The sequence below is a fragment of the Jaculus jaculus genome, chromosome 5 (assembly GCF_020740685.1).
Source record: "Jaculus jaculus isolate mJacJac1 chromosome 5, mJacJac1.mat.Y.cur, whole genome shotgun sequence".
NCBI classification, from domain to species: domain Eukaryota; kingdom Metazoa; phylum Chordata; class Mammalia; order Rodentia; family Dipodidae; genus Jaculus; species Jaculus jaculus.
The window spans coordinates 83,562,863-83,587,099 of NC_059106.1; the positions used below are offsets into that span (position 1 = coordinate 83,562,863).

The 24,237-nt window shown below is 44.3% G+C and overlaps 1 protein-coding gene and 1 pseudogene across 2 annotated transcripts in view; one reads left to right on the forward strand and one right to left on the reverse strand.

Moving 5' to 3' along the window:
• Akr1a1 (aldo-keto reductase family 1 member A1) overlaps nucleotides 1-17,848 on the forward strand; it is a 32,077-nt gene extending 14,229 nt beyond the window's left edge. The window contains exons 2-10 of one of the 2 annotated variants that reach the window (XM_045150779.1): nucleotides 106-207; nucleotides 1,247-1,336; nucleotides 8,977-9,096; nucleotides 9,218-9,369; nucleotides 13,230-13,425; nucleotides 15,351-15,550; nucleotides 16,224-16,296; nucleotides 16,959-17,045; nucleotides 17,682-17,848. In XM_045150779.1, coding sequence (XP_045006714.1) covers nucleotides 1,253-1,336; nucleotides 8,977-9,096; nucleotides 9,218-9,369; nucleotides 13,230-13,425; nucleotides 15,351-15,550; nucleotides 16,224-16,296; nucleotides 16,959-17,045; nucleotides 17,682-17,747 — 978 coding nt within the window. In that variant the 5' untranslated portion in view covers nucleotides 106-207; nucleotides 1,247-1,252 and the 3' untranslated portion in view covers nucleotides 17,748-17,848. The remainder of the gene's footprint in view (nucleotides 1-105; nucleotides 208-1,246; nucleotides 1,337-8,976; nucleotides 9,097-9,217; nucleotides 9,370-13,229; nucleotides 13,426-15,350; nucleotides 15,551-16,223; nucleotides 16,297-16,958; nucleotides 17,046-17,681) is intronic. The other variant, XM_004672143.2, reaches the window with a different exon arrangement.
• Nucleotides 6,740-7,252, reverse strand: LOC105945027 (annotated as a pseudogene).
• Nucleotides 17,849-24,237: the final 6,389 nt, after the last annotated feature.

Here is a 24,237-nt window from a genome sequence, read left to right on the forward strand (position 1 = left end):
GGCTTACATGGGTCCTGAGGAATCGAACCAGGGTCCTTAGGTTTTGCAGGCAAATGCTTTAACCGCTAAACTATTTCCTCAGCCCTTTTTGGTATTTTGAAACAGGTTTTCGTGCAACTTAGGCTGTCCTCAAACAAGTAACGTAACCAAAGATGACTTTGAACTTCTGATCCTTCTATCTGTACTTTCCAAGTGCTAGTATAACAGGTATGCTGGGGTTCAAATCCAGGGCTTTATGCATGCTAGGAAAGCACTCCATCAACTGTTTCATACCTAGCCCCACAATGCATTTATTTTCATAGGTCTGTCTGCCTAAGTTCTCTAAACTCCTATATCCTTGCTTCTGCCACTTTGCTGCTGAAAGAAAGTCACCTTTCCAATCCCATTTTGTCATCTAAAAAGTTCCTTGTAGAACTTATGCCACTTATGCCTGGCAGCTTGGCTGATCAGACTTGTGTGATACCCAGAGTCTCTGTATTCCTAACAACCTCTTAGGAACATGTATTTCCTCCTCAAGAGAACTCACCCTCTCCTGTCAATTTTGTTACCAAATCTTCATCTATAATGAATGGCATTTCTCTGTCTTTTACTGGATGGAGACCTTACTTACTTAAGTTTGGTGCTTTGTTTTGGCTTTTCTTTCTTTTTTTGTTTTTGTTTTTGTTTTTGTTTTTTTGTGTTTTCAAGGTAGGGTCTCACTTTACCCCAGGCTGTCCTGGAATTCACTATGTAGTCTCAGGGTGGCCTCAAACTCACAGTGATCCTCCTACTTCTGCCTCTCGAGTGCTGGGATTAAAGGCACACACCACCACACCTGGCTTCTTTCCTTTTTATTATTATTTTTTATTTTTTTATTTGAGCGAGGGAAAGAGGCAGAGTGAGAGAGAGAAAGAGAGAATGGGTGCACCAGGGCTTCCAGCCACTGCAAAAGAACTCCAGATGCATGAGCCACCTTGTGCATCTAGCTTACAAGGAACCTGGGGAACCAAACCAGGGTCCTTTGGCTTTACAGGCAAATGCCTTAATAGCTAAGCCATCTTCTCCTATCTGGCATGGTGGTGCATGCCTTTAATCTTAGCACTCAGAGCTAGGAGGATTGCTTTAAGTTTGAAACCAGCCTGAAACTTCATAGTGAAATCCAGGTTAGCCTGTGCTAGAGTGAGACCCTACCTCTAAAAATAATAATAATAATAACAACAACAACAACAACACTAAAATTCTCACTATTTTTTCTCATCTGTTGCAGGGGACTATGGCAGCTTCCTGTGTCCTCCTACACACTGGGCAGAAGATGCCTCTGATTGGTCTAGGAACCTGGAAGAGTGAACCTGGTCAGGTGAGAGATTACATAAGAGAAGGTAGACTGTTTTGTGTGTGGGTGTGTCATTTTTCTTCTTCTTCTTTTTTTTTTTTTAAATAGGAGGAAGGAAATTTAATGATGCTTACAGATCCAGGGGAAGTTTGAGAATAGCAGAAGTTGGCCCCTTTTTTTTCTTTAATTTTTTTTATTGACAACTTACATAATTGTAAACAATATCCCATGGTAATCCCCCCCACACTTTCCCCTATGAAACTCCACTCTATTATATCCGCTTCCCCTCTCAATCAGTCTTTTTATTTTGATGTCATCATCTTTTCCTCCTATTATGATGGTGTTGTGTAGGTAGTGTCAGACACTGTGAGGACATGGATATCCAGGTCAATTTGTGTCTGGAGGAGTACATTGTAAGGAGTCCTACCCTTCCTTGGCCCTCACATTCTTTCAGCCACCTCTTCTACAATGGACCTTGAGCCATGGAAGTTGTGATAGAGATGTTTCAGTGATGAGCCCTCCTCTGTCACTTCTTCTCAGCACTATGGTGCCTCCTGAGTCATCCCAAGGTCATTACCATCTGAAAAGAGAAGGTTCTCTAACCAAAAGTAAAAGTAGTATTAGTATATAGGTATGAAAATTAAGAGAAGTGCTTATAGGGTAGTCTGATATAGTTTTTCAAGGTAGGGTCTTCCTCTAGCCCATGCTGACTTGGAATTCACTATGTAGTCTCAGGGTAACATCAAACTTACTTACTTTCTTTCTTTCTTTCTTTCTTTCTTTCTTTATTTATTTATTTATTTGAGAGGAGGGTGGCTCAGATAGAGAAAATGGGCATGCCAGGGCCTCCAGCCACTGTAAATGAACCCCAGATGTGTGTGCCACTTTGTGCATCTGGCTTACATTGGTCCAGGGGAAATGAACCTGGGTCCTTTGGCTGTGTAGGTAAGCACCTTAACTGCTAAGCCATCTATCTCTCCAGGCCAGGGTAGACTTTTTATTTATTTACTTATTTTCAGTTTTTATTTTTTGGTTTCCTCAGAGTATTGCTGTAGCTCAGGCTGACCTAGAATTCACTCTGTAGTCTCAGGGTGGCCTCAAACTCATGGCATTCCTCCTACCTCTGCCTCCCTAGTGCTGGGATTAAAGGCATGCACCACCACACCTTACCCTTTGTGTGTGTGTGTATGGATGTGTGGATTTTTCAAGGCAGCATCTCGCTCTAGCCCAGGCTGACCTAGAATTCCCTACATAGTCACAACCTGGCCTCAAACTCACAGCAATTCTCCTACCTCTGCCGCCCAAGTGCTAAGATTAAAGTCATGCACCATCCCACCAGGCTCTTTTTTTTTTTTTTTTTTTAAATGTTTGAGAAAAAGAGAGAATTGGCATGTCAAGGCCTCTAACTACTGCAATCAAACTGCAGATGGGGGCCCCCTCTTATGTGCATGTGCAACATTGCATGCTTGTGTCAATGTGTGTCTGGCTTATGTGGGACCTGGAGAGTTGAACATGAGTCCTTACACAGGCAAGCACTTTAACTGCTAAGCAATCTCTATAGTCCTAAGGTAGACCTTTTTTTTTTTAATCTTTATTTTTTTATAATTAACAACTTCCATGATTGTAAACAATATCCCATGGTAATTCCCTCTCTCCCCCCACTTTCCCCTTTGAAACTCTACTGTCCACCATCATATCCCCTCCCCCTCTCAATTAGTCTCTCTTTTATTTTGATGTCATCATCTTTTCCTCCTATTATGATGGTCTTATGTAGGTAGTGTCAGGCACTGTGGGGTCATGGATATCCAGGCCATTTTGTGTCTGGAGGAGCATGTTCTTAGGAGTCCTGCCTGTCCTTTGGCTCTTACATTGTTTCCACCACCTCTTCCACAATGGTCCCTGAGCCTTGGATGGTGTGTTAGAAATATTGTGGTGCTGAGCACAACTCTGTCACTTGTCAGCACCATGATGCCTTGAGTCATCCCAAGGTCATTGCCATCTGTAAAGAGAAAATTCTCTAACGAAAAAAAATGAGAGTAGCATTAATATATGGGTATGAACATTAAGAGAAGTGCTTCCTGGGCAGTTTGATGAGCACAGTATATACATTTAGCCAGATAGCAACAGATGTTACACCCCTAGGGCTCTTGACTACCCCTGTTGTAGGTTTTCAGTATCAGGGATATATTCTCTCCCATGGAGCAGGCCTCTAGTCAAATTATAGGGCAGTTGGTTTCCCCATAACAGATGTGCCACTCTTGCACCTGTTGGCTCATTTGGCCTGGTTGGCCAAATCTAAGACTTGAAGTGTCCACTGTGGAGTATCTTCACTGGTGATTTCTCTCTCCCATTGAGCTGCATGCAGCATGGCTTTTTCCAGCTTTCTGTCAGTTGATTTACATGAAGGATTTTTCAGCTCAGCGCAAGCAGGATTTCTCAGTGGGAGTCTTCAGAAATAGGGTCCTTACCATCTATTCCTGTGGGAAACCAAGGGCCTCGGCAATGGTCTGTAATGTTTTGAGGACATCAGGGACCTCCCTGGCCAACAACTCACTAGAAGATTTCCCATACCTAGCTAAGGTAGACTTTTTGATCCTCTGTGGCCATCAGTACTAAGATTGTGTCCTGTTCTGTGATCATATGTCCCCTCCCATACTGGGCTCCTTGGGGACTGGGCCTTTCCCAAGTGCACTCTTTTTTTATTTTTATTTTTCCAAGGTAGGGTTTCACTGTAGTCCAGGGTGACCTGGAATTCACTATGTAGTTTCAAGGTTGCCTAGAACTCAGTGATCCTCTTGCCTCTGCTTCCCAAGTGCTAGGATTAAAGGTGTTGCCACCATGCCCAGCTCCAAGTGTACATTCTGACATTAGGCATACAAACAAGGCTGAGGTCACCTGTACTCAATGTGTGATAGGGTCTTGCTATATAGCCTAGGCTAGCCCAGTACTCACTGTGTAGCTCAGGCTGTTGGTGAGCTCAAGACAATCCTGCTGCTTTAGCCTCCCCAGTACTACAATCACAAGTTTGTGCAACCCTGCTTGATAAACATAAACTTTTTTTTTTTTTTTTTTGAGTCAGTGAATCTCTGTATCCCAGGCTTATCAGGCTATCCTGAACTCACTATGTTAACAAGGTTGGCCTTGAACTCTTGGCAGTTTAATCTGCTTTAGCCTCCCAAGTGTTATGATTACAAGCCTGAGCCACCATGCCTAGATTTGATAAATGGTTTCTCTATTTTTTTTTTTCCAGGCAGGGTCTCATTATCCCAGACTGACCTGGAACTCACTTTGTATCTATAGACTGGCCTTGAACTCACAGTGATCCTTCTACCTTGGCCTCCCAAGTGCTGGGTTTAAAGGGGTATGCTAACATGCCTGGCCTCATGAACCTTTTCTTTTCAAGATAAGGTTTTATTATAGTCCAGGCTGACCAGGAACTTACTATGTAGTCTCAGGGGGACCTTAAACTCACGGCCATCTTCCTACCTTTGCCTTCCAAGTGTTAGGATTAAGGGTGTGCCACCATACCCAGTCTCATAACATAAACATTTTCTTTCATTCTTTCTCCTTTTTTTTTTTTTTTTTTTAATTTTCAAGGTAGGGTCTCAGTCTAGCCCAGGTTGACCTGGAATTCACTAAGCAGTCTTCTCAGAGTGGCCTCGAACTCACAATGACCCTTCTACCTCTGCCTCACAAATGCTGGGATTAAAGGTGTGTGCCACCACGCCTGGCTCGCTCGCGCTTGCTTGCCTGCTTGCTTTTTTCCTTTGGTTTTTGGAGGTAGGCTTTCACTCTAGCTTAGGCTGACCTGGAATTCACTATGCAGTCTCAGGGTGGCCTTGAACTCACACCACTCCTCCTACCTCGGCCTCCCGAGTGCTGACATTAAAGATGTTCACCACCATACCTGGCTGGCTGGCCTGGCTCTCTCTCTCTTTCTTTCTTTCTTCCTTTCTTTCTTTCTTTTTTTTTATTATTTTTTATTTATTTGAAGGAAAGAGGCAGAGGGAGAGAATGGGCATGCCAGTGCCTCCAGCCACTGGAATAAAACTCCAGATGCATGTGCCCTCTTGTGCATCTGTCTTATGTGGGTCCTGGAGAATAGAACCAGGATACTTTGGCTTTGCAGGCAAACACCTTAACTGGTAAGCCATCTTTTTATAAAGCACTTTAATTTTAATTTATTTATATGAGAGAGGTAGAGGCCAATAGAGAGAGAGAGAGAGAGGGAGAATAGGCGTACCAGGACCTCCAGCTACTACAAGCAAACTCCAGATGCATGCATCACCTTGTGCTTATATGGGTACTGGAGAATCAAACCTGGGTACTTAGACTTTACAGACAAGTGTCTTAACAGTTAAGCCAGCTTTCTAGCCCCTCTAAAAAAAAAAAAAAAAAAAAAAAGACAGAGTTTGTTTATTTAGAAGAAGAGTATAATTATTTACTTGTGAGAGAAAAAAAATGGGTACACCAGCAGGAAATCTAGCCACTCCAAATGCATGCAGCACCATACACATCTGTCTTACTTGGGTACAGAGGGATTGAACGTGGGTCTTTAGGCTTCTCAGGCAAGTGCCTTAACCATTAAGTCATCTCTCCAATTCATAAACCTTTTCTTGATTATAAGATTGTTTGATAGGGAGGCAGTCATGACTGTGTAAAGCACTTGGGAGGCAAAGATAGGATTGCCATGAGTTCAAGGCCACCCCGAGACTACATAGTGAATTCCAGGTCAGCCTGAGCTAGAGTGAAACCCTACCTCAAAAAAAAAAAAAAAGTTTGATAGGATAAGGCATATTTCCATGTAATCTAGCTATAGCACATTCCTGTTGCACCTTGCAATTTACAGAAAGTTTCTATCTTATACTATGCTGTGAGATAAATTATGCCTGTTGAATAGTTCCTTTTTGTATTTGACAGAGAAAGAGGAAAAAAAGGCAGAGAGAGAAAGAGAATGGGCACTCCAGGGCCTTTAGCTGCTATAAACAAACTCCAGATGCAGACGCTACCTTGTGCATCCGGCTAATGTAGGTCTTGGGGAATTGACCCTAGGTCTTTTGGCTTTGTAGGCAAGCATCTTAACCACTAAACCAAGGTATTCAAGGTAGGGTCTCACTGAAGCCGAGGCTGACCTGGAATTCACTATGTAGTCACAGCCTAGCCGTGAACTAACAGTGATCCTCCTACCTCTGCTTCCCAAGTGCTGGGATTAAAGGCATGTGCTACCACCTCTGGCCCAGATTTTTTTTTTTTTTTAAACTGGCAAAGAACCCTGCAGATTTTATTTGTACAATCTATACAGAGCAGTTCTGTGGCTGTGCCATTGAGAGAAAACAGAACCTGTTCTCAGGCCTGTAGCTGAAATGTAAATAAACACATACTGAATTTACTGTTAAACAGACACTCGTTTTGCTCCTTTAGTTCCGATCGTCAGAGAAAAGTCTCCCCTTGTCCAGTGTGGTGGCCCTCAGTGGTACTGCAGCACTCTGGAAAATATTCCTTCAGGTTCCTTCCCATCCACCAAGGCTGCAGCAAATCCTTCCTGCCGCCTTCTCTTGGCCAAAGCAGCCAAAGATTTAAAAGTTTTTGGTTCATAGATGGCCAGGTCTGCAAGTACTTTCCTATTGAGCTCCACATGGCACTTAATTAAGTTGGCAGTTAATGCTAGGTACTGTAAACCATGTTCCTGGGAGGCAGCTGTAATTGGATTAATTCAGAGGCTCTTCAGAGTGCGCTTCTTGGGCCTGCAGGCCTTTGTGCTCTTAACTAAGGCTCTGGTCACCACCCTGAGAGCAAGCTGGTAGCAGTGGATCTTCCTCCCCCGAACTGCTAGGTGAAGACGTGGTAAGCCAGAGTGAACGTGTGGCCTCCGCACACACTCACCCGCGCATGCTTCAGCACCTCCTGGACCTGCCAGTAGCAGTCGGTGAGGCCCGATTTTTTTGTTTGTTTTTTTGGTTTTTCGAGGTAGGGTCTCACTGTAGCTCAGGTTGTCCTGGAATTCACTATGTAGTTTCAGGGTGGCCTTGAATTCAAGGCGATCCTCCTACCTCTGCCTCCCGAGTGCTGGGATTAAAGGCATGCACCACCATGCCCAGCTCCGATTTTTTTTTTAATAAGCTTTTTTTTGGCTTATTGAAGTAGGGTCTACCTCTGCCTCCCAAGTGCTGGAATTAAAGACATGTGCCACCACACCCGGTTCAAGCTTTCTTTTTTTAAGTTTATTTTTTATTTATTTGACAGACAGAGACTCCAGATATATGTGTCCTCTTGTGCATCTGACCTATATGGATCCTAGGGATCGAACCTGGGTCCTTTGGCTTTGCAGGCAAGCGCCTTAACTGCTAAGCCATCCCTCCAGCCCGGTTGTTGTTTTTTAAGGTAGGGTCTTACTCTTGCCCAGGCCAACCTAGAATGCACTACGTATTCTCAGGGTGGCCTTGTTCTCATAGCAATCCTCCTATCTCTGCCTCCCACATGCTGGGATTAAAGGCATGTGCCACCACACTGGCCTCAAGCTTATTTTTTAAAAATATTTTTTATTTATTCACTAGAGAGAGAGAGAGAATGGGTACACCAGGGTTTCCTGCCACTACAATTGAACTCCAGAAGATTGTGCCACCTTGTGCGTCTGGCTTTACATGGATACTGAGGAATTGAACCCACACCTATAGGCTTTGCAAGCAAGTACCTTTAACGACTGAGCCATCACTCCAGCCCTCAAGCTCATTTTTTTTTCTTTAATTTTATTTGACAGAGAGAAAGAGGCAGTGGGGGTTGGGTGCACCAGGGCCTTTAGCCACTGCAAACAAACTCCAGACACATGCACCACCTTGTGCATCTGGCTCACATGGGTCCTGGAAAATCAAATCTGGGTCTTTTGGCTCGTAGGCAAATGCCTTAACTGCTAACCCATCTCTCTAGTCCTATGAACACAGTTCTATCTGGCCAGGTAAACTGGGCATCAAACAAGGTAACAACAAAAAAGGACTAAAGTTTATTTATGCTAGCTGTTGTTCCATCATTGATTTAGGCCACACCTTGCTGAGATGGCTGAGTTGGAAGAGATTTTGTAGTTGGGTGGAATCAGAAAAGGACAAAGAGTTTGGGTCCTCCAAAGAATCTTCTGGTCTTCTGGAGTAGAATCATTTTGCTGTTTTTCTCCTTTTTTAAAAAAGCATTTTATTCTATATATTGGTTAGAGAGAGAGAGAGAGAGGGAGTAGACCAGGGTCGATGGCCACTGCATATGAACTCCAGATGTATTCACCACCATCTGGCTTATGTGGGTGCTGGGGAGTCAAACCAGGGACCTTATAGGCTTCGCAGGCCAGCGCCTTAACCACTAAGCCATCTCTCCAGCCCCATTTTTCTTTTCTTTTTTTTAAATTTTAAATTTTGTTTTTTTGAGGTAGGGTCTCATTCCAGCCCAGGCAGACCTGGAACTCACTCTGTAGCTATGAGCTGTTCTCAAACTGACAGTGATCCTCCAGCCTTAGCCTCCCAAGTGCTGGCAATAAAGGCATGAGCCACCCCATCCTGCTAGAATAATTTTTCATCTTCTTACCCCTACCTGTGTAATTGGACCTTCTTCCCTGTCAAAAGATGGCAGAAGTTTCTGGCTCTGACCAACAGAGTTGAAATCACTGTTCCTTCACCTGGCAGGTAAAAGCAGCCATTACATATGCCCTCAGCGTAGGCTACCGCCACATTGACTGTGCTGCTGTCTATGGCAATGAGACTGAGATTGGAGAGGCACTGAAGGAGAATGTGGGACCAGGCAAGGTAAGAACTGGGGAGACAAAGAGGATTGGGTTGGCAATAACTCCTTCTAGACCCTTTCCCAGAAGTGAGGTAGGTGAAGCACTCAGGGATCTTCTCACAATCAACTCTGTCCCTGTCCCAGGCAGTTCCTCGGGAGGAGCTGTTTGTGACATCCAAGCTGTGGAACACCAAGCACCACCCTGAAGATGTGGAAGGTGCCCTCCGGAAGACACTGGCTGACCTTCAGCTGGAGTATCTGGACCTATACCTGATTCACTGGCCTAATGCCTTTGAGTAAGTGTTGCAGGGTCTTTTTCTGGAAGTTGGGAGTTGATTATGGTAGTCTTTCTTACTTCCTACAGTTCACAGTAGTAAAACAGGATGGGAACATTTGTGGCAAGCAGAAGAGTGTAACATGGGATCCTACCTTTTTCTGAAAAATATTTTATTTGGGCTGGATAGTTAGCTTAGCGGGAAGGTGCTTTCCTGTAAAGTCTAAGGACCTGTGTTCTACTCTCCAGTATCACATTAGCCAGATGCGCAAAGGTGAGGCAAGCGCAAGGTCACACATGCCCACTAGGTGGTGAAAGCATCTAGAGTTCGATTGCAGTGCCTGAGGCCCTGGCACACCATTCTCTCTTTCTCTCTCTCTCTCTGAAATATGACAAAAGATATATATGTATGTGTATATATATACATTTTTTTTTTTGAGGTAGGGTTTCACTCTAGCCCTGGCTGACCTGGAATTCACTATGTAGTGAATCTCAGGTGTGGCCTTGAACTCATGACAATCCTCCTACCTCTGCCTCCCAAGTGCTGGGATTACAGGTGTGCACCACCACACCTGACTAAAACACACACACACACACACACACACAGATAACTTATTTATTTATTTATGAAAGAGATAGAGAAAGAGGCAGGTAGAAAGAGATTGAATGGGTACTCCAGGGCCTCCAGCCTCTGCAAACAAACTCCAGAAGCATATGCCTGGCATTACATGAATACCGGAAAATCAAATTCAGATCCTTAGGCTTTGCAGGCAAGCACCTTAAATGCTATATAGCCTTTTCTGCAGCCAGGTGTTTTGCTACATAAAAAGGACAAGGAAAGCTGGGTGTGGTGGCACATGCCTTTAATCCCAGCACTCAGGAGGGAGAGGTAGGAGGATCACTGTGAGTTCAAGCCACCCTGAAACTACATAGTGAATTCCAGGTCAGCCTGGGCCAAAGTGAGACCCTACCTCGAAAAACCAAAATAAGAAAAGGACGAGGAGAATGGTCTCTGCATACCTTATGACTGTATGAGTGGTCCTTCCTGCACATTATTCACTCAGAAAATATGCCCACCTTTCTGCTGTAGTAGAACCGTGGTGTTTTAGCCATAAGTAAATCTCAGCAGAAGGTGTGAGAAGAGGCTTCTGTCAGCACTGTGCCCTGTGGTAGATAGGTAGAGAAATCCCTGAGGGAGGGAGGAGGTAGAATTCAGCTTTATCAAAAAAGAGAGGCAAGCCGGGCGTGGTGGCGCACGCCTTTAATCCCAGCACTTGGGAGGCAGAGGTAGGAGGATCGCCATGAGTTCAAGGCCACCCTGAGACTACAGAGTTAATTCCAGGTCAGCCTGGACCAGAGTGAGACCCTACCTCGAAAAACCAAAAAAAAAGAGGCAAGCACAGTGGCACATGCCTGTAACAATCCTAGCACACGGGAGGTGAGAGTGGCAGGATCAGGAGTTCAAGGCCAGCCTCAACTACATATCAAGTTTGAATCAGCCTGGGTTACATAAGACCATGTCTCAAAAAAAAAACAAATCAAAATAAAGTTAGAAAAATAAAAAGGGGAGCTGGAAAGATGGCTCAGCTTTTAAAAAGTATTTGCTTGCATAGCCTGCTGGCCAGGGTTCAATTCCCCAGTCACCCACATAAAGCCAGATGCAAGGAATGGTGTGAACATCTGGTGCTTCATTTGTAGTAGCAAGAGATGGTGGTGTACCCATGCACACACCCACACATATGCACCACACATGCACAAATAATAAATAAAATTTAAGGGCTGGAGAGATGGCTTAGCAGTTAAGGTGCCTGCCTGCATAGCCTAAGGATCCATGTTCTACTCTCCAGATCCCGTATTAGACATGCCGAAAGGTGAGGCAAGTACAAAGTTGCACATGCCCACTAGCTGGTGCAAGCATCTGGAGTTTAATTGTAGTGGCTGAGGCCCTAAAGCACCAATTCTCTCTGTCTGTCTGTCTCTCTCTCTCTCTCTCTCTCTCTCTTTCTAAAATTAAAAGAAAAGAGAAAGAGCCAGGCGTAGTGGCGCATGCCTTTAATCCTAGCACTAGGGAGGCAGAGGTAGGAGGATTACTGTAAGTTCAAGGCCACCCTGAGACTACAGAGTGAATTCCAGGTCAGCCTGGGATACAGTGAGACCCTACCTCGAAAAACCAAAAAAAAAAAAGAGAGAGAGAAAGAAACAGGAGCCAGGCACGCCTTTAATCCTAGCACTACAGAGGCAGAGGTAGAAGGATCACCGAGAGTTCAAAGCCACCCTGAGACCATATAGTTAATTCCAGGCCAGCCTGGACCATGAACCAGAGTGAGACTACCTCGAAAAACAAAAGATAGAAAAAAGGAAGGAAGAAGGGAAGGAGTCCGGCGGGCATGGCAGTGCACACCTTTAATCCCAGCATTCAGGAGGCAGAGATAGAAGGGTCACTGTGAATTCAAGGCCACTCTGAGATGACATAGTGAATTCTAGTTCAGCCTGGGCTAGAGTAAGACCCTACCTCAAAACAACCGCCCCCCCCCAAAAAAAAAGATGCCACAGTGATTAAAGACTGAATCAAGGTTCCCAGTATAGGTAGAAAAAGATGTTCCCTAATGTTACAAGGTTATTGGCTGGGTGTGGTGGCACACGCCTTTAATCCCAGCACTTGGGGAGACAGGTAGGTGGTGCATGCATCTGGACTTTGTTTGCAGTGGCTGAATGCCTTGGTATGCCCATTCTGTTTATCTCTATGTGCTTCATCCTCTCTCTATCTCTCTCTCAAATAAATAAATGTGAAGTAAAAAATTTAAAGCCAGGCATGGTGGCTCACATCTTTAATCCCAGCACTCAGGAGGCTGAGTGAGGTAGGATTGCCACGAGTTTGAGGCTATCCTGAGACTACATAGTGAATTTCATGTCAGCCTGAGCTAGAGTGAGACCCTATCTCAAAAAAGTAAAATAAAATGTTCATGGCCTCCTAGTGCCTGACACTACCTGCATAAGACCATCATAAGAGGAGGAAAAGATCATGACATCAAAAGTAAAAGAGAGACTGATTGAGATGGGGAGGGGGTATGATGGAGAATGGAGTTTCAAAGTGGTAAGTTGGGGGAGGGAGGGTATTACCATGGGGTATTTTTTGCAATCATGAAAGTTGTTAATAAAAATAAATAAACAAAATTTAAGTTAAATAAAAACAGGAGCTGCTGTGTTATGGTACATGCTTTATTCTTTTTTATTAATTTATTTGCAAGAAAAGAGAGAATATGAATGAAAGAAGTGTGTGCACCAGGGCCTCAAGCCACTGCAAAGGAACTCTAGATGTATGCACTACTTTGTGCATCTGGTTTTATGTAGGTGCTGGGGAATTGAACCCAGGCTGTCAGGCTTGTTTGGGCAAGCACCTTTACCCACTGAACCATCTCTCCAACCCATGTAATAGGGAGGATAAGGTAGCAGGATTGCAATGAGTTTAAGGCCAGGGGATACAGAGTGAGTTTCAGGTCAGCCTGGGCTAGAGTGAAACCCTACCCCAGGGGGAAATAAAAGGAGGAGGAGGAGCTGGGCGTGGTGGCACATGCCTTTAATCCCAGTACTCAGGAGGCAGAAGTAGTAGGACCACCATGAGTTTGAGGCCACCCTGGGACTACATAGTGAATTCCAGGTTAACCTGGGCTAGAGTGAAATACTACCTCGAAGAAAAAAAAAATAGGAAGAATGAACATATCCTGTAGGCTTAATACCTGAAATATGAGTAGGATAAAATCATTACTATTCTTAGTAATTTTACCCTTTAGTCTTAGGGGATGGGACATAGAATGGCTGGATGGGCAGACAGGACAAGAATCTGGCATTTGTGCCCATACATTCTGGCCTTTGTCTCACTAGGCGGGGAGACAACCCCTTCCCCAAGAATGCTGATGGTACTATAAGGTATGACTACATCCACTATAAGGAGACCTGGAAGGCTCTGGAAGCAATGGTGGCGAAGGGGCTGGTACGAGCCCTGGGTCTGTCCAACTTCAACAGTCAGCAAATTGATGACATACTCAGCGTGGCCTCTGTGCGCCCAGCTGTCTTGCAGGTGAGCATTAGAAACAGGTTGCTAGTTTAGAGTATTGTCAGTGTTGTGTGCATAGAACAAACCTGAAGGATAATAGAATGGGCCTCCTTTATGTAGATGGCAAGTTGGCAGAAGTGTTGAAGTTATCTGCATAAAGGTGGGTTTAAAGTCTTGGGAGAGAATGAGATGATCAGTGGAAAACTAATAAAAAGGTGACTAGAGAGCTGGGCATGGTGGTGTACGCCTTTAATCCCAGCACTCAGGAGGCAGAGGTAGGAGGATCGCCATGAGTTCCTAGGCCACCTTGAGACTACATAGTGAATTCCAGGTCAACCTGGCCTAGAGTGAGACCCTACCTCAGAAAAACAAGAAAAAAAAAGTTATAACAGTGATTAAAGAGTGAATCAAGGTTCCCAGTATAGGTGGAAGAAGATGCTCCCTAAAGTTATAAAGTTATTGGTTTTGTGTGGTGGTGCACACCTTTAATCCTAGAATTTAGGAGACAGAGGTAGAAAGATCGCCATGAGTTTGAGGCTACCCTCAGACTACATAGTGAATTTCATTCAGGTCAGCCTGGGCTAGAGTGAGACCCTACCTCAAAAAAAAAAAAAAAAAAGGTGGTAATTGCATATTTTAGTTAGCTAATGAAGAAGTAGGCTTCTATATGGATTTTCAAACATCTTTGGTTTTGGTTCATCCTCCTTCCATTCCCCTTCCCTGAACCCCACTTATACATTTCCACCCCTTTGCAATTTCATTTTTATTTACAGCTGAATAAAACTTTATTTTTGCCGGGCGTGGTGGCGCACGCCTTTAATCCCAGCACTCGGGAGGCAGAGGTAGGAGGATCACCGAGAGTTCGAGGCCACCCTGAGACTACATAGTGAATTCCAGGTCAGCCTGAGCCAGAGTGATACCCTACCTCGAGAAAAAAAAAAAAAAAAAAACTTTATTTTTGTGTATGTACCACATCTTCATTATCCATTTATCAGTTGGTAGGTATCTAGGCTGATTATTAAGCATAGAGCAGCAATTAACATGGATGAGCAAGTATCTCTAAAGTATAGAGCCCTTAGGGTATCTGCCTAGGAGTGATATAGCTAGGGCATATGGTAGATCTATTCTTAGCTATATGAATCTTAAATATATTTAGCTATCTGGGATATGCAAATTAAAACTACTTTGAGATTCCTCTCTGGTCAGAAGAGCTATCATAAAGAAATCCAATGACAAGTGCTGGGTATGAGGAAAGAGGTAGGTACCCTTATTCACCATTGGGAGTATAAACTGCTGCATCCATTATGGAAGTGAGTGTAGAGGGTTCTAAAACAGCACCTACCATATGAGCCAGCTATATCACTTCATTATATAAGTGTGGACATGTGCTTTTTGTGTTTGGTGGGCTTCAGTCTGTGGCTGTCATTACTTGATCAGATGCTTATCTAGGTTCAGTGTTTATCCCTTCAAATGGGATCCTTTGTCCGCACATGCCCCCTCTACTTGGGGGATTACTGTATTTTCTGACAAGGCTGATGGTTTGATTCACATGTCCCTTAACTTAGGTGTTCTGAATGCTAGGTTCCCAGCTGATGAAGATTTGGAAATTAATGCCTCCTGGAGGCAGTGTATTGTTGGGGGTGGGCTTTTGGGTATTATAGCCAGTTTCCCCTTGCCAGTGTTTGGCACACTCTTCTGTCACTGTTGTCCATCTGATGTTGGCCAGAAGTGATGTCTACCCTCTGCTCATGCCATCATTTTCACTGCCATCATGGAGCTTTTCCTTGAATCTGTAAGCCAAAATAAACATTTTTTCCCACCAAAAAAAAAAAAAAAAAACGATGGCCGGAAGTCAGTGGGGGTTTGGCAGTGGTCCAGACATGCATGTTTGGGAGGGCAGGCAACCTGAGTGTGGTCATCACACACTGATGGATTGTTACTTGGCTCAGGTGGAATGCCACCCATTCCTGGCTCAGAATGACCTCATTGCCCACTGCCATGCACGTGGCTTGGAGGTGACTGCTTATAGTCCTTTGGGTTCCTCTGATCGTGCTTGGCGTCATCCTGATGAGCCTGTCCTGTTTGAGGAGCCAGTGGTGCTGACACTGGCTGAAAAGTATGGCCGATCTCCAGCACAGATCCTGCTCAGGTAAAGGTTATTCTTTGGGAACAGGGCTTTGGTAGGGGAAAGGGTCTGGCTGGGAGGCAATGATTTAGGGGTTTTTTAAAAATAGTTTTTATTTATTTATTTACTTGATAGAGAAAGAGGTAGTTGTGTATGTGTGTGTGTGAGAGAGAGAGAGAGAGAATAGGTTCATCAGGGCCTCTAGCCACTGCAAATTCCATACGCTTGTGCCCGCCCTTGTGCATCTGGCTTACATAGGTCCTAGAGAATTGAACCGGGATCCTTTGGCTTTGCAGGCAAACACCTTAACCGCTAAACCATCTCTCCAGCCCGATTTAGGGATTTTTTTTTTTTTTAATCTGAGTGCTTACATAGGGCAGAGAATCTTACCATGTGATATGGAGAGAGGCTGCTCTGTGGAGTATTACATCAGTGGGACTCAGGAGCTCTAGGACTTAGTGAAGGCTGCATAAAGGATAAAATAATGTTTCTGGCCTGACATGGTGGCAAATGCCTTTAATCCTAGCGCTCTGGAGGCAGAGGTAGGAGGTTTTCTGAGAGCTAGAGGTCAGCCTTGGACTACATAGTGAATTCCAGGTCAGCCTAGGCAACAGTGAGCCCTGCCTTGAAAAAGCTAAATAAATAAAATATCTGATACTAACTCCTCTTCCTCATCTACCTTCATTTTCTGCCTTAGGTGGCAGATCCAGAGGAAAGTAATCTGCATCCCTAAAAGTGTCACTCCTTCTCGTATTCTTCAGAACATCCAGGTACTTAGTCATGGGTTCATTAGCCCACTGAAATATATTCTGGGGCTGGGTATGTTGACATACTCAGAAGGATCACTATGAATTTGAGGCCAACCAGCAGCTACATAGTGAATTCCAGGTCAGTCAACCTGGGCTACAACTAGACCCTACCTAAAACAGAAAAACAGCTGGAAGGCAGGTGTAGTGGTACACGTCTTTAATCCCAGCCCTTGGGAGGCAGAGGTAGGAGGATCACTGTGAGTTCAAAGCCACCTTGAGACTAATTTCAGGGCATCCTGGGCTAGAGAGAGACCCTACCTTGAAAAACAAACAAACAACAACCAAAAAAAAAAAAAAAAAAAACAGCTGGGTGTGGTGGCACACTTCTTTAATTCCAGAACAGGTAAGAGGATTGCCGTAAATTCGAGGCCACCCTGAGACTACATAGGGAATTCCTGGTCAGCCTGGGCTAAAGTGAGATCCTACCTCTAAAGAAACAAAATAAATAAAGAAAAAGAAAAAGAAATACATTCTCCCCATCCCTCCTAAAAAAAAAAAAAAAAAAAAAAAAAAAAAAAAAGGGAAGAAAGAAATACATTCTGGTCAAGTTTATTCTTGTCTTAAGAAAAGAGTACTGGGGAACCCCAGCTACCACTCACAAGTGTGACTTTTCTGTCCCCCAGGTGTTTGATTTCACTTTTAGCCCAGAAGAGATGAAACAGCTAGATGCCCTCAACAAAAATTGGCGATATATTGTGCCCATGATTATGGTAAGAATTTCACTCTTAGAATGGGTAAGGAGGGAGTGGGAGAATTGGGATGGGGTGACCCTGGTGTTGCCTCAGGCTTGATAGTTAGAAGTGGGACAGAACTGTTGGTGGTGGTATTGCTACCCTAGTTTCAGAGTCCTTCCTTCCTGTCTCCTTCCCTTCTTCTCTCTGTTTTTTTGAGAGAGGGGCTCACTGGAGCCCAAACAATCCTCTGAGTTACCACCATATCCCACTTTTTCTTTTTTCCTTTCTATCAGACAGCTTTTCATTTGATTGCTTATACTGACCTTGAGGTTTTTTGGGGTGTTTGTTTCGAGTAGGGTCTCACTCTAGCTCAGGCTGACCTGGAATTCACTTTGTAGTCTCAGTGTGTTCTTTTTTTTTTTTTCATTGTGTTCTTGAGCTCATGGCAATTCTTCTACCTCTGCCTCTCGAGTATTGGGATTAAAGGCATGTGCCACCACACCTAGATTAAATATTTCTATTTATTTGTTTATTAGAGAGAGAGAGAAATAGGCAGGGAGAGAATGGGCACAACCACTGCTGACCCTACCTCAAAAAAAAAAAAAATTGAAGACTATGTCCTTTGGAATGTTCACTCCTACAAGTGGAGTCATCTGTTGTCTCTCTTTTCAGATGGATGGGAAGAGGGTCCCAAGAGATGCAGGACATCCTCTGTATCCCTTTAATGACCCATACTGAGAACATAGCTTCTCAGCTTTTCTTCCTGCTCTCCTGCTCTGAAGTTCTGCCTGCTGCGTCCCAGAAAGAAGGAGTCAATAAAGCCATTAGACTATCCACAATGCTTGTTTGACATGTTTGGGTGCGCCTATTATCCTTAGGGATGGCAGACTTGGGCTGCTGAGTGTGACATTCCTTGAAACTCACTCTTCTGTTGGTTTTGAAAGGGTCTGTATACATCTCAACTCAGTTGGCGTGGGCCACCAAGAGGCATTTTGGCACTATAGGCTTCCTTTCCACTTAACCAAGAAGACCAAAATTTTGTTACCTCAAGATCAAATATTGGCACTGATTGCCTTGTAGTTTCAAGGCAAAGTGGGTCTTAGCCAGGTGTGGTGGTGCACGCCTTTAATCCCAGCACTCGGGAGGCAGAGGTAGGAGGATTGCCATGAGATCAAGGCTACCTTAAGACTACATAGTGAATTCCAGGTCAGCCTGGGACTTGAACAAGACCCTACCTCAAAAAACAACAAATAACAAGAAAAAAAAGAAAAGAAAACTTCAAATGTTTAGGTGTTACAGCTTGCATGAATGTGAGGGTGGACCTTTTCTCTTGGGTGCTACAATGAGTGTGCATAGCCTGCCTGAAAGAGGCAGGCAGAGCCAGGCCTGAAGCTTGTTAGTCTTTACCTTAAGGCCCTGTCTTACAGACCTAATAATCCCATTTGCCAGACCACCAATAAGGAGGTTTTAGGAGCCAGGCATGGTGGTACACGCCTTTAATCCTGGCACTCGGGAGGCAGAGGTATGAGGATCGCCAATGAATTCAAGGCCACCCTGAGACTACATAGTGAATTATAGGTCAGCCTTGGCTAGAGTGAGACCCTGCTGCAAAAAAAACACCCAAAAAAGAAAGAAAAAAAAAAAAAGGCTTTAGGAAGGATTTTTGGCAAATAACCAAAGTGGCTCTAAATTTTAACCATACAAGATATTTCCCAAGTCAAATTATCAGGCTTAATTCACAGTAGTATTTGTGGGTATTTTGGATTAGGCACAATGCTACTCCCTGGAAATACTGCTATACTAAGACATGCAGGTCCCTATAGTCTACTTGAAGAGACAGACTTTAAATAATTGCATAATTAGTTTAATTACAGTTGGAAGAAGTACAACATGAGAAGCCTACTTATTTAAGAGATCTAAAGGATAAATTGAAATTAATTAGTTTACAGAAGGTTACAGTAGGAACAACATTCCACATTAGACAGCTTGGGAGAAAAGCTTTTAAACTGAAATGTGTTAGGGGAAGAAAACTAAAAAAAAGGACAGAAACTAAAACTGAGTATAGGGATCTGGAGGAAAGCAAGAAATGACAGAATGGGGTCTGGTGATAAATTTGTGCTAGAGATTAAATCAGGTCTTTGTGCATACAATGTGAGGTACAACCACTTAGCTACATCACTGGCCCCTGGTAGGATGATTTTTTTTAAATTATTTATTTATTTATTTGAGAGCGACAGACACAGAGAGAAAGACAGATAGAGGGAGAGAGAGAAGATGGGCGCGCCAGGGCTTCCAGCCTCTGCAAACGAACTCCAGACGCGTGCGCCCCCTTGTGCATCTGGCTAACGTGGGACCTGGGGAACTGAGCCTCGAACCGGGGTCCTTAGGCATCACAGGCAAGTGCTTAACCGCTAAGCCATCTCTCTAGCCCAAGGATGAATTTTTTTTTTAAGTCCTTTATGCAATGTCAGCCAAGGAAGAATTTTGAGCAAGAATAGGATTTATGGCCGGGCATGGTGGCACACACCTTTAATCCCAGCACTTGGGAGGCAGAGGTAGGAGGATCTCCGAGAGTTCAAGGCCGCCCTGAGACTACATAGTGAATTCCAGGTCAGCCTGAGCCAGAGTGAGACCCTACCTCGAAAAACCAAAAAAAAAAAAAAAAAGAATAGGATTTATGTCTTAGATAATCCAGGGTTAGGAGTATAGGTCATTAGTAGAGTGTGAGATGGAGAAGGTCATGGTTACCCAAACTCTTCCCAAATTTCTATACTTAAGCAAACCTCCCTCCTTAGTCTTCTGTATATTGACATAACAATTATGTTAATTAAGATTGGTTCCTTCTTAGGGATAAGAGGGTTCTGGTTCAGGCCTCCCCTTTGTTTATAGATGGTTCAATGATTTGGATGTAAAATATTTCTGTTATGGGAAATAGTCACAGAGAGATGGCACCAGAGTAGATTGGAGAATCAAAAAACTATTCATGCCAGGCATGGTAGTGCATGCCTTTAATCCTAGCACTTGGAAGGCAGAGGTAGGAGGATCACCATGAGTTCAAGGCCACGCTGAGACTACATAGTGAATTTCAGGTCAGCCTGGGCTAGAGTGAGACCCTACCTCAAAAAAAAAAAAAAAAAAAGAAAGAAAGAAAAGTATTCATGTTGACATGGACATGGGAATAACTTCCAAACTCTGAGTACTAAGCTCTGATAGCTCAGAGGTATTATAGACAGATATGGCAGGCAGTCTGACATCATCTTGAATTCTTTACACTATTGGTGAGTTACATTTATAAGGTTACATGATTTGGAGGCACAAACAGAAAATTCCTTAGCAATAAATCAATGATAAAGTACAAATGTACCTGGGCATGGTATTGCATGCTTTTTATCCCAGCACTTGGAGGCAGAGGTAGGAAGATCACTGTGAGTTTGAGGCCACCCTGAGACTACATAGTCAATTTCCAGGTCAGCTTGGGCTACAGCTATACTGAGAGAGGGAGAGACTGTTGGCCTACCAGGTACTCCAGCTACTGCCATCAAACTCAAGACACATGCACCCCCTTGTGTGCATATGTGACCTTGTGCACTTGCATCACTGCATCTGGTTTACGTGAGAACTGGAGAGTCGAACGTGAGTCCTTAGGCTTTGCAGGCAAATACATCAACCATTAAGCCATCTCTAGTTCATTTGGGGGGAGGGGGTTGAGATAGGGTCTCACTCTAGCCCAGGCTGACCTGGCATTCACTATGTAGTCTCAAGCTGGCCTCAAACTCTCATGGCCATCCAATCCTCCTGCCTCCAGAGTATTTGTATTAAAGGTTTAAGGAGTTAGCAATAAGACACCAGGGGATTTGCCTGGAGATGGCAGACTTCAATAGACAAATTCAAGCCACATTATGCTGAGATAACCAGCAGTGTCCATTCTATCTTAGGTCACAAGGAGTCACTTGCTGACTTGCCACCTCAGGAAACTAAAATAACTCCAGGCAGTTTGCAGTCAACTTACAGCTCCCACATCCTCACTTCCCGCTTCCTCATTTTGCAGCTAGAACATCCCTACCCCAATCCCAAGGAGAATAAAACCAGCACACTCCACTAGTGCACACTCTTGTTTCAGGATCATAGTGCCCTTGGAACCTAAGATGTCATCCTCTCAAACCCTCCACTCTAAATAAAGCCTGCTCTTTCCTGTTGAGATTCCTACCAGTCTCTTGCTTCTAAACTTGCCTCCAAGCCTTTTCCTTACAAAGGCTTGTGCCAGTATGACTGTCCTCCCTTTTCTTTGAGGTAGGGTCTTGCACTAGCCCAGTCTAACCTGGAATTACTATGTAGTCTCAGGGTGGCCTTGAAATCAACAGCAATTCTACCTCTGCCTCCTAAGTTCTGGGATTAAAGGCATGCCACTCAGAATGCAGAGGTAGGGGGATTGCTTTGAATTCAAGACAACCCTGAGGTTATGTAATAATTCTGGGTCAGCCTGGGCTAGAAGGGAAGACCCTACATCAATAAACAAAAAGGGCTGGGAACTATGTGTAGTGGCTAGAATGAGACCCTACTTGGAGGGGGGAAGGGCTCAAGGGAGTGGGCTGGGAGTGAAGCTCTAAGTTCAATCTCATGGACCGAAAGCCAAATCATCCTATTTTAAGATACTATGAGCACTGGAGGAATGGCTTAATGGTTAAGGCACTTGCCTACAAAGCCAAGTATCCAAGTTCAATTCCCAGGACCCATGTAAGCCATCTGCACAAGGTGGCATATGGGTTTGGAGTTTATTTGCATTAGCTAGAGGCCCTGATGTGCCCATTCTCTATATGTGTCAAATAAATAAATATTAAAATATTCTGAGCTATTGAGGGCTAAAATTTTTTGTTTTGTTTTGTTTTGTTTTGTTTTTTTAGAGGTAGAGTCTCACTCTGGCTCAGGCTGACCTGTAATTCACTATCTAGTCTTAAAAGTGGCCTTCAACTCACAGCAATCCTACCTGGGCCTCCTGAGTGCTGGGATTAAAGGCTTGTGCCACCATGTTCAGCTAGGTCTAGGAGTTTTGTTTGTTTTTTTTTGTTTTTCGAGGTAGGGTCTCACTCTAGCCCAGGCTGACCTGGAATTCACTATGGAGTCTCAGGGTGGCCTCAAACTCACGGCAATCCACCTACCTCTGCCTCCTGAGTGCTGGGATAGGTCTAGGATTTTTTTTAAACTTTTTTGGATTTTCGAGGTAGGGTTTCACTCTAGTCCAGGCTGACCTGGAATTCACTATGTAATCTCAGGGTGGCCTCAAACTCACAGTGATCCTCCTACCTCTGCCTCCTGAGTGCTGGTATTAAAGGTGTGCGATACTGTAGGAAAAAACCCCCGCAGGGGATCCCCACTCTCTGCCCGGATAAGGCGACACCCCAAATCACTCACTCACGAGAAGCGGTCTTGATGCAAACTGCAAGAGGATTTTATTCCAAGCGCGCTGGGGCCCACAGTCGTACACCGCACAGGGGTAGAGGACTGCAGAGCCCCGAATGTAGGAATGGGGTAGTTTTTATAGGGTTTCTAACAAAGCCTGTGTATTAGACCAATCATTATTTAATATCAGGAGCCCCTGCAGGGTGTTAGCCAGTCAGTTTGTGCCACCCCACAGTTTCTAAGCCAACTAGTTTACTTTGCTCAAGCCCCTCATGGACCAATCACTCTCTTATGACTATGACCTTGGTGGTCAGCGTTTGCACAGGTCCTTGGGTGGGAGTAGCAGAGTATGGTATCAGTCTCCTGTGACCTTGGAGGTCAGCACTTGTGCAATTCCTTAGGTGGGGGTAGCAGAGTGTGGTATCAGCCTCCTATGACCTTGGTGGTCTGAGGCAGGCTGCTACAGCCTATGGTGCGAGTTACTAAGGCTTACAGTGTGGGCTATTTACAGAAACTAAATAAGTGGTCTACTTTATTACTCATTTCCCATCCCTGAGGGCTATCTCATGCCCTTTTTACCTAGTTTTATATTAGGAGTGGGCTCTGATACAATGAGAAGAGGGATTCTTTACTTGCTTCTAACAGAGAGTAAAACCTGGAGTTTGAGGTATGCAGGGGGCCCGCTTAAGCTCCCTTTGGAGCGTGATAGTATTTCTGAGCTTCTGAATTCTTGGGCCTTTCATTTCCCACTTTTTCTCTTGTCAATAGTTCTAATCCTAGAACTTGGAAAGACTAGACATAATCTTCCTCTCTGCCTTGAAGGCCCTTATATTGTTGTCTAAGTACCATGATCTGGACCGCACTCACTCGTTCTCTAACAAAAGTAAAAATCTTATTAAGTATGCAAGGCCCAACTGAAAGCATCAGGAGCAAAACCATTAGGGGTCCCATCAGGGTGGAAAGCAGAGTAGTCATCCAGGAGGACTTGTTAAACCATCCCTCAAACCATCCTTGGTTAGCTTCCCTCTCCCTTTGACACTTTTCTAGTCTTTCCCTGAGCTTGCTCATGGAGTCTCTGATAGCTCCTGAGTGATCTACATAAAAGCAACATTCTTCTTTTAAGGCTGCACATAATCCGCCTTCTTTTAGGAACAGTAAGTCTAATCCCCTCCGGTTTTGTAAGACCACTTCAGATAAGGAGGTCAGGGACTCCTCTAGATTACTAACAGATTTCTCTAAAGCTTGGAGATCCTCATTTATGACAGCATGTAGTTCATCAAGCCCTCTTTCTAATTGTTGTGGTCCCGTGACCAGAGCTGTGGTCCCCGTCCCCACACCGGCAGCTATCCCTAAGCCAAGTATGACTGCTAGGGTAAGGGTTACAGGCTCCCTTTTGGATCGGGTGGGATGGTAGTCATATTCATCGATGACTACTTCCTCAGGATGGTAGTAAACCCGGGGGACAAGCTGGACCATAATACAGAAATTTTTGGATGGGTTAAAAACTGAAGTAGAAACAGAGGGAGTCAGCCCAGTATCACATGCCCACCACCTGTTATACCCTGGCACTAAATATTGGTTGTCTGAAGTCTGTCTATAGGTCAGAGTAACATTACAAAGATGTTGGTGGGACGGGGGGGGGGGCCTTTCCTATACATGCCCCCCTTCCTGAGACCTCAGGGATAGTCAACTTGTTTTTGGTCCCCCATGAACACCGGCTATCATGTTCTTTAGTTATATTAAACTCTCCCATAGTCGCCATCCCCTCATAGTAGGGTGGTCCTGAGGATAAACAAAGCCAGCAGGCAGAGGTAATGTTGGGGTTGGTGGC